The sequence below is a fragment of the Juglans regia genome, chromosome 15 (genome assembly GCF_001411555.2).
Source record: "Juglans regia cultivar Chandler chromosome 15, Walnut 2.0, whole genome shotgun sequence".
NCBI lineage: Eukaryota > Viridiplantae > Streptophyta > Magnoliopsida > Fagales > Juglandaceae > Juglans > Juglans regia.
This window is the reverse complement of record NC_049915.1, coordinates 2,477,361-2,487,694: the sequence shown is the minus strand read 5'-3', so window position 1 is coordinate 2,487,694 and position 10,334 is coordinate 2,477,361. Positions and strand designations below refer to the sequence as shown.

The window sequence follows — 10,334 nt, the reverse complement described above, 5'->3', positions numbered from 1 at the left end:
GAAGTGGATAGAACTTACCCCAAGTTTGTGTTTGCTGACTACATGTCTGTTTATGCTGAGCAGAAGTTCCTCCCCAAAGAACCCAGGTTCCAAGCCGTGAGAGCCATGTAAGAAGAAAATCTCAAAAGGATTGAACTTCATAATATACCGATTAGAAGATTACACATAAGGTTCTGGTGTGTTTTTTTTTTTTTTTTTTTGTTATGGTCTTGATGATAAAGATTTGCCTTCTGGCAAACATACCACTGGCTTCTCTTCCTCTAATTAATAGCATCTTCAGGGAGGAAAGAAAGCTAACGTGAGTATTAGCTTGTTTGTTTTAGATTGCCGTTTGCTTTCTTGTTGTGCAATCAATGGATGCTTAAATGCACCTAATAAGGTTTTTTCTATATAATATAACCACATAAATTGTGCTTTAGGTATTGTTTCCGAGGTTTTCCTTTTCAGCTTGAACCAGTTAAGTTTCTTCAGGTACCTGTTCAGAAGGAAAGGGGGGCGGGGGGAAGAGGGGAAAAACGCTCCTTCCAGTATGTCAGCTTGTGCCACAGCATAATTTCAAAAAATAGCAAGTAGTGGAAGAAAAATTATTCTCATCAATCACTATTCACTATCAGTTCACACCCCACACCTTATAAAAAACACTTCCACACTCTACGAAAAATACCCCTACACCCTATGAAAAAGCTACAAGTAAGGGGTGTGAGAGTAAATAGTCACTGATGAGTAGAATTCCTCAATTGTCTCATGAATGGAAGGAAATTAGAAGGGACAAATAATTTTAGAGAGAGAGAGAGAGAGAACCGAGCATGTTTCACTACATAATGAAGCAGGCACCAAATAATTGAAGCATTATCGAAGGCACAAACAGAAACTGTATCAGAAATAATAATGTTTCAATGATCAATATGAATTTGCAACCAAAAAAATAATATGAAAATCATTACCCCTGCACGTAATCTATAGATCCTTTATAGTCTTATTATTTTCATGTGGCATCTCACATAAGATTCAACTAACATATTCTAAAAGGATAATAATAAATAATACAGGAAGTCAAACAAGCATCAGTCAACTTTCAGATCCATTGATGAGTTTATAAAAAAATCTTTATTTCTGTGCAAGAGTGAACGGTATATATATAATTACATCTTGTCATATAGAACAGAAGAAAGTCGGAGGAAAATTGAGTAGCCTTCCTTAATGTGGGAGGCAATGTGGGAACCGATGGTATTTACTATTTCTAACGTCATATTTTCTGTATTATATTATATACTTTGTACTATATACTAATATACAGTTAATTTACATGAACCTCAATCTGGTGTGGAAAAGAGAATAGGTTTCTTTGCAATTTCAGAGGCTTCAAAGGGCTTTTTGATCTAGTCTCTCATTCCAATTTAGGCAGCGAATCAAACTGCGAAACCAATCACATGTCTGGTCAGACTTATTTACTGTTGGAAGTGGGTGCTGGCTCATATATATTCGCACTGAATCTCCCCTTGATAGTTGCTGTCTTCTCTTCCCATCAAGCGAAACCCATGCATTGCTTCTAGCATCCTCCGGTATCTGCCAAATACGACAATAAAGTAAGCAAGAACCATGATCAATAAGCGAACTTTACCAGTGACATAAAAGATAGAACAGCTACTTGAAGCAACTTCATGTGATGACAGAATGGTTTTAGACTCAAAATAAAGTAGAAAGAGAGAAAAATTGGTATGAAACTAGTACTTTCCTAGATACTTCTTTGAAGAACTAAAAGGCATTCAAAAGATGACATCCAACTACTTCACTTATAGGAATACGAGTATAACAGAACTTTTTTTTACAAGTATGACAGAAGTCAATGTGAATACAAGTAGCAGAACTGAGAATGCTTTGGACCACTCTCCCAACTAGGGTTACAAGCTCCTTTTGGCTTTTGTTTTTATTTTATGTTTTTCATATGTTTCTCTAATTATTAGAAAGAGTCAAATAACTTAATTTTGCTGATAAATATCAGACAGGTAATGAAAATAATTAATAAGAACATGTTTTTATGAGATTCCCAGTTCTAGGATTGAGGGATAACCAACTCTGGTAAATGACCAACAGCAGGACATACTTCAGGAGTGGCCCAAACTGGTTGGCATATATACCTCAGAAAATCAAGACCTAAATGAAAAATTCCCAGAAAACCACATCTGTACCGCAGAATGCTCACCACCTCCCAAGTTGAGTTTCGAGACTCTATTTATGTCTATAAGTGTATCTACAAGTCTATACCTGTAAACATATATAGACCTAAGTGAAGAATTCCCAGAAAGCCACATCTCTACTGCAGAATGCTCACCAGCTCCCAAGTTGAGTTTCAAGACTGTATAGATCATTATGTCTATAAGTGTATCTACAAGTCTATACCCGTAAACATATACAGACACTGTTTAATTTAGAGGGTCGCTGCATTCTGTTCAAAACTAATCAAGTACAGGACCCAACCCAAATTAAAGGAGCATGGTACTCCAACACTTAATGGATTCCAGATGAGCAGTTCAACATGGAAATAAAAGAACATTTGAATCCTGTTACAACAGAGACTAGAAAATATCGGGCCCTTTAAACATTTGCTGGAACGTTTAGAGGACGTGAGCATTGGAGAGTGGGACTCCAAGATGAAATCCCTAGATCCAACACCCCAACATTTATCATTGCTTTGTAAACATGCCTAAAGAACCAAAAAGTGAAGAAAATAAAATTTGTATTTTCTTCTGGCTTGTTCCAGCATGCAGTGATTCTCTTTTAAAGAAACAGAGCAACTCCCTCTTAAAGGTTGGAAGCACTGGGATCTGACATTGATTTCCAGTTTATGCCACCTTTTTGTTAACAGAATCTTTGTTAAGATGTCTACCAGATTGTGAACTAAAGATATGAAATAACGGATGCCTGGACATGGTAACAACATCACCTTCAATTCCAGCCTTGCAGAATCTGGAAGTATAACTGGCCTAAATGAGAGGGAGTGCGGGCAGATTGGTGTAAACAGCATGCAAGGGACATTTGGATGCACCTGCATTTAGATTTGCAATGGCCTTAAAAATAGTAATAATGTGCAACAGCAGACAGCCATTTTAATATTTGTAACTGCTGGACTGAACTTTTATATTTTTAAATAAGAGCACATTACACTGCATTGTGTTCTTAATATTTGAGCACTAATGGTTAGACACAACATCAGTAAAATTAATTAATAAAAAAAAATAATGGATAGTTGATTAAGTGTCTTCATAGGAGAAAAATCCATGCTTTGAAATTATATAACATATATATAGATATAAATATGCCTTTGATGACCTATCAAAAAAATATGCCATTGATACACTAGAAAATAGACAAGTGATGCAGATACACATCCAACATGGACATTCAGAAAACATGTTGCGTAATACCAATTACATTGTAAATCGTAGTTTCTTAAATATCTAAATTCTCTACTGAGGTCATTATGTCATGCAAAATTCAGTTTTTTGAGTGATTTTTCTGCTTCCTGGTACACTTGACATACAGCAATCACCAAGAAGAGAAATTTGTCCGCTAAGCTAATACAAAAGGATGAATGCATTTTCTTAATTGACATGCAACCACTGGAGTTATTCTAATGGTTAGTCCATGCACCAAACACTGCATCAATCTCATTAGTTACAAACTATGAAGCTCCAATTTTATCAGTCCTTTAAAAAAAGGTATGAGGGAGGAGGGAGGGGGGGAGGGAGAGGGGGAGAGAGAGAAAGAGAGAGAGAGAGAGAGAGAGAGAGATTTGCATTAAAGTAATAAAAAATCCAAAGACATAACCTGTTTCATCGAAAGCTCACTTCTAGTGAAAAAAGGTAATCCCATGGAATCAACACATATAATATATATACATGTATGTATGTATGTATGTATATCCAGGCACCAGAAGTATTATACATACAACTCAAATACAAAGCACTGTTTACCATGGAACCTCCTGCAGCAGTAGAGTAAGCAGTACTTCCTGTAGGCGTAGCTACAATAACTCCATCACCTTGTACCTGAAGAAATATTAACCGTCGTTAAATGACTGGCAATGCCATGAACTTATCCTCCATCTGCATGAGTGTTTTAAACGTGAGATGTACCATAAATCATGGACACTGCTTTAAATTAAACAAAGGGATACACTTTTCACCCTTCAATTAACAAGAGTTTTACACTACTTACCTAAAACTGACATATTTCACCCTTCAACTGCTACCTTTGTCAAATAGCACCATTTATCCGAATCCAGCCTTAAGATAGCGAAAATAGATAACGAAACACAATCTTGATCATCGGATCTTAACAAAGGGTGCTATTTGATAGAAGACGATGGCTGGAGGGTACAATATGTTAGTTTTGGCAAAATCTGGAATGCAAAGTGTCAAACACCTATTAATTTGAAGATGGCAAGTGTATGTTCCCATTAAATAAATGTTAGACTTCTGTCTTCCTGTGATTAGAGAGAGCAAGTAACAACTCCTCGGTTCACATAAGAGTTAAGGCATGAACATATAGTTTTAGAACAGGTTTTTTTCAATATTAAAAATGAATTCACCAACCTCACCTTGGTTATGAGTCGGTCATGCTCATAGCATTCAATTTTTGAGAGATATGGATTAGAACCCCGATCAACAACGACCTCATTAAGAACATCAAATACTTTCCCAGGCACTGCTTTACCCTTTTGAAAAATTTCACATCGAAGACGCATTCTAAGAGTTATATAGACACCATCAAGCGTGTTATTTCCGTGGATGACTTGTCCTAAGTCCTGCTTATAGTCTTCAAACTATATCAAAGAAATATGACAAGTAAATAAAAAAAATGACCGTGTGAAAAGAGAACTCCAAAGTTGAGTTAAGAATCTTACAGTATGGGAAGTCAGAAATCCAAGAGATCCAAGATTAAATGATACAACAGGAGGAACAGCACCTCTAAATAGATTTGATGCATGGAGTATAACCCCATCTCCACCCAAGCATGCCACAAAATCAACCCTCTCATGTAGATCGCTGCATTAAGGACATCCAACATGTCAACAAACTCCTGAAGTAGAGGAATATTAACAAAATCTTCAATGTTGTTTTTCTTAAAACAAAGAGTTTCAGTACCTGGTGTCCTGACTATAAAAGGTCTGAACAAATCCAAACCCTGGAATTCTAGCAAATATGTCATGCACATCAGGTTCCACAAGAACATTCATTTGCTCTTGGTAATATAAGTAAGAGGCAACCTGCAAATGATATGCAATAAATCCAGTTGAAAAATAGCTATGCAAAGATTGAATGAGTGAATATGGAGGAGGTTCACATAATCACTTATGGTTGAGACAGATATCCTTTAGTATACCCACAGAATTAGACAATAGGTTGTCCTCTTGAATTCAATTGCTACGCAAGACATCCCATTACCTGAGAGAAGTTCCACTAAGAATATATGCTGATTAATTTAGTACTTAATTTCAAGTTCAAAACAAAATTTTATTATTACTCTATTGTCAGTAACATGATAAGATAACACAACCCTATTGCCTATGTTGTTATATATATATATATAGATGATACTCTCTAGGTTCCAAAGAAATGAGGTGCTCTCCCTTCTGTGTTCTCCCAAAATATATGGAGTTTCTAAAAAAGAAAGCATTTATTGATTTACCTTTCCATATTACCGTGAATTTTTAATAATATATGAGCCTTCATTTTTCTTTTTTAACTTGAAACACCTTTCTTGACCCATCTAAGGATTTTAAGAAAAAAGTAATGTCTATTTTTCTTCACTCAAATGGTGCCATCTGTGAACTCCCATCAATGATGAGATGGAGTGAGTATATTCTCTTGCAGTATTGGAACCAAAAATACTTGTTTTTACAAAATCACAATACCAACAATAGGCTTTTTGTTCAAGGGAAAACCTCAATAAGTTAAAAACATAAAAAGCAATGAAATTGGGGAAAAAACAGCAGAAACACATCTTTTTTCACTAAAAAGATTGAGTTCCACATATAAACTCTTAGGCATTTCCAAACAATATTTTGTATTAGTACCTTTTTAGCTTCTTCCATGAGCTCTTGCCCCAGTTTCTTCAACAACAATACAGTCTTTGGTGTCGATTTCCACATAAGCATCTGCTGCTGGGTACTAGGATGAGTGAAGGCCAAGGAGGATTCCGTCACCTTTTCTCTCGTACAAGAGTATCCATCTGTTCGAACTAAAAACATCTCCGCTTTCTTTCTTGACTGCACTCTTACAACCCCAGTTGAAGAAGCACACATATTACCTTCAATTGGCCCCAGATCACCATTGGCCGAAACTAAGGCAGCTCCACCATTGCTCAAACGATCCTCCAATAAAGATGTGGATCTTAGATGCTCATTGAAGTCATTTGTCACAGTGGTAGAGATATTAGTTTCGGTCATTACAGAAGACCTTTCCACTTGGTCCAGTCCATTCACAACCGAAACCAAACTATCGCCAGTCAAATGCTTCCCATTGTCAGCAGATGATTTATGGGGCTCTGGCGATAGATTTCTTCCATTGAGTGATCCATTTGAACTTCCAGACTCCAGAGGCCGCATTACAGTATCAGTACGAACAATATCATCTCTCAAATTTGTCCCATTATACACCTCTCTAGAAACTGGTAATGTTTCCAACCTCTTCAATTGATGATTAAAAAAATATGTAGAAGGCGAGATCTTTCTACTCCTAAAAAACCTGGACATTTCTTTTTTGGAGAAAACATCACAAGTAGGAACCTGAGCCTTCATAGGATCCATTTTCACGTTGAAGTTTGCAAGTGATCCTACTCCATTATCAACTAATTCTACTGATGGCATAGCTTGGACAGAAACAAGGCTGTTGTGGGCCCCATTACTGCTTCGAATTTTCTTACCCTTGTATAGAGAGACCTTTCCATAGGGTACTCCATTTGAACCCAAAGACTCTTGCAGTAACTCGCTCTCCGTTTCCAGGACACTTTCTTCAATAATGCAAGACTCCTGCATTTTTCTCATTCCATCTGCATCTCTTGATAACAAAACATTGGGAGCATGTGATTGACTAGAGACTAACTGCTGTGAACAGCGAGTCATGTACTGCCTCCATCTGGAGACCATGGCAGAAGTTCTCCATACTCCCTCCTTACTATGAAGATATATGGGCTTTTTGCTGCAATCTGAAACTAAAGATGCAAACTTTTTGACCTGCTCCATTAATGGAGCGGTCCCAACTTCAACAGGAATTTTAACCAGTTCAATTTTCCCAGACAAAACAGCATCATCTATGGCTGCTTTATAAAAATCGTCCTTGACAGTCTCTGCTCTAAGATCCACAATGGTTTTGTATCCTTTCTTCACCAGCCACTTCAGACCTTCTTCTGTTACCTGACCACCCCTCCAAAAAGCTACTATAGAATCTTTGGACCCTATGTCCTCTCTAGAAGTGGAAAAATAAACAGGACTCCAATTCGCAATGAGAGTATGAAGTGGATAATTCTCCCGACGGGCAAAGCCAGAATCATAGCAGACATTCTTCAGTCTCTGAAGTTTCCTCCATACATCCAAGCTTCGATCATCATCAGGCATCAAATAGTTTTCAAGAGCAATGTGCAAACTCTCACAACACCTTTTCATCTCACGCCGGAAAATGGCAAGTGGAGGAAGATTATCCTCCACTAAGTTTACATCTTCGAACCGAAAGGACTTTCGAATCGAGGTTCTTCCAGAAAGGACATCCTCTCTCCCTTTGTTAAGGAGGGACACTATGCAACCAAGCACAGAGACGATTTTATCTTCCAATAGTGGTTTTTCCTCAGATGTGAAATCATATGAAACGCTACATTCGCCAGTCAATGGATTGCACAATGTGTCCATTACAGAAGTATGAAGCTGCTCAGCGGTTCTAAAGATTCTGCAATATGCCTCAACCTCTGCAATATCCCCAGGAACTGGACCAATCCAAGGCACCTGTGACGGGTCATGAGACTGGAAGGTCTTCACATCCAAATAAATCAGTGTCAGGCCAGGACAAGAAACTCATCTTAGAATCATTAAATCTAAATTGAATACATGAAAGAAAACAGACAATAAAGCATCAAACCGGGATGATTTGGAAAACGATATAACATAGAGGGGGGGAAATTAGTGCTTAAATTTGGATAAAATGACCAACAATGGCATTGTAACTTTGTTAGGCAAAGGTGCCGCACAGCAAACAATTTTTCCACGTAAGACATACAGAAACATAACCTGATGAAGGAAGACCCTTCTCTTTCTAAAACTCTCCCACAGACACTCCCCTGAGAGGAGAGAGGAGGTCCAGCACCTCCCTCACTCCCCTCTCCCCCTCCCCCTTCCGTCACAAGACATAGTTACCATTTTCTTAGAGTTTATGTTGTTCTTGGCTTTTACAATGATTGAAGGCTGATATACCCTTTTTTAGACCAAAACCACACTTCACGTGTCCCTACACTCACCGGCCGATCTACCATTCCCAACTAACCGATTTGACCTGTGCATGAGTCTCACCCACCAACCCACCTTGCATCCTTACACCACATGTGCTGCACCAGTATTCCCCAGCCTCTAATCTACCATCCCACCCCATGAGCCTTGCATGTTGCCCAAATGCCAACCTGGCTGATCCACTCCATCCAACTATCTTCTTGCTTCGTCTAAAACCCGGAGTTGACAAACTATCATGACTGAGGATGAGAAAACTGAGTTGTTTGACGAATTCCCACAATAGTCTGCAACAACATTCTCCCCCCTGTTGCAATGACCCACTAAAACAGATAAATTAAAGCTGTCTATATAATTTTGGACAACTTCATTAACCACCTTCATTACGGCCCCTTTCTGAGTACCCAATTAGCCAAGAAAACCCATGACCAAACCATTTATTTGGCTAAGCTTATGAATTTACCAACTTTTTTCTTTTTTCACCGCACTGTAGCACCTATAGCTATTTTTTGGGATTCTCACCGCCTGTTTTTGTAGCTTTGACATTATTACTATATGATTTTACTTATATATTAGAATTAACAATTTTTACCTGCCAAATGGAGATTAAGGTTATGTAAGATTTAGAGGTCCAGTTACTAGTTTGCAAAGTGAATTGCCACAAAGAAATGAAAAAATAGACGACTGCTTTAGTTTGCAATGATCGAAAACAATTCAAAGCAAAGTGGTGGAATAACTCACTGTAGGCTTTCCTACACTTCAATTCATATCATTATTTAATAATACCAGCATTCCCAATGCAAAGACAACCAACTACATCACCGCTAATGCATAAGCCCCCAACTAACAGATTAGTTTTTCCAAATCTCTAACCAAAATGACCTCCATTAGTGAAATTGGCCACAATTCTATCATAACTCTGTCAAAGCGTAATATTATTACTTTTCACTTACTTTTTACTACTATTCACTATTATTCAATATTCTATCGTTGCTTCTTCATTACTATTTACCGAATACCTGAGAATACCACTACCCAAACGTGGGTGAGTTTGGTTGCTAAACTCATCTCAACTCATCTCAGCTCATCATTATAACTTTTTCAAATCTCAATACAAAATATAATAAACAATTCAACTTTTTTAAATTTCAAAATATTAATAATATTAAAAAATAATATTTTAACAATATTTTATCATCTTAACTCAATTCAACTCAACTCACTTCAACATCCAAACACACACTTAATCAAACCGATTACAATTTCCCAAAGCCCAAAATAACCCACATCTTCAGCTACCAAATTTCCCCAAAAAGTATTATCCTCAGCTCTCTCAACAATTCATTCAACACCCAAGAGCTCGAAGAACTCCAAAAAAAAGAGAACAACAACAACAACAAACAGCTGAATGAGTGGCGGTGTGAGCAAGAAACCTGAGAGTCCAGACTGAAACTGAGGGAAAATGGCTTAGAGAGTTCCGCACTGACTACGAACTTAAGCCGCCTCTTCAACAAGTCCTTCTTCCTCTGCAACTCGAACCCGTAGAGCTTGGTACTACCAACCGAGAACTGAAATGGCTTGGAGCAACAAAAATGGGAAGCCACAGATGATGAAGGTGATGACCTTCCGCTGGCCGGGGAGGAGCAGTTCATGTCGACGACGGCGATTGCCATGTGGCACAAGAAGCGACATGCCACCATGTATGTGAATCAACTTCTTTATATATATATTTATTATTTTATTATTTTTATATCGTATGGATATTTGGTGTTTGGAAGATGAGAAAATATAGATGTGGAGGACATCGCCTCTTGGATTTGTTTCCGCTTTTTCTGTCTGG

General features: G+C 37.7%; 2 protein-coding genes across 2 annotated transcripts in view; one reads left to right on the top strand and one right to left on the bottom strand.

Annotated features, from left to right (window-relative positions):
• LOC109022125 (1-aminocyclopropane-1-carboxylate oxidase 5-like) overlaps positions 1-158 on the top strand; it is a 1,894-nt gene extending 1,736 nt beyond the window's left edge. The window contains exon 3 of the mRNA XM_035685884.1: positions 1-158. This exon is cut by the window's left edge and continues 484 nt beyond it. Coding sequence (XP_035541777.1) covers positions 1-111 — 111 coding nt within the window. The 3' untranslated portion in view covers positions 112-158.
• A 930-nt stretch (positions 159-1,088) lies between these two features.
• On the bottom strand, positions 1,089-10,334 carry LOC118343784 (NAD kinase 2, chloroplastic-like). Its single transcript, XM_035685883.1, has 8 exons — positions 9,928-10,334; positions 6,080-8,026; positions 5,148-5,269; positions 4,907-5,048; positions 4,601-4,825; positions 3,975-4,049; positions 2,945-3,046; positions 1,089-1,566 (listed from the first exon to the last, which is right to left on the bottom strand). The coding sequence occupies exons 1-8, from the start codon at positions 10,192-10,194 to the stop codon at positions 1,363-1,365; spliced, it is 3,084 nt and encodes a 1,027-aa protein (XP_035541776.1). The 5' UTR covers positions 10,195-10,334; the 3' UTR covers positions 1,089-1,362.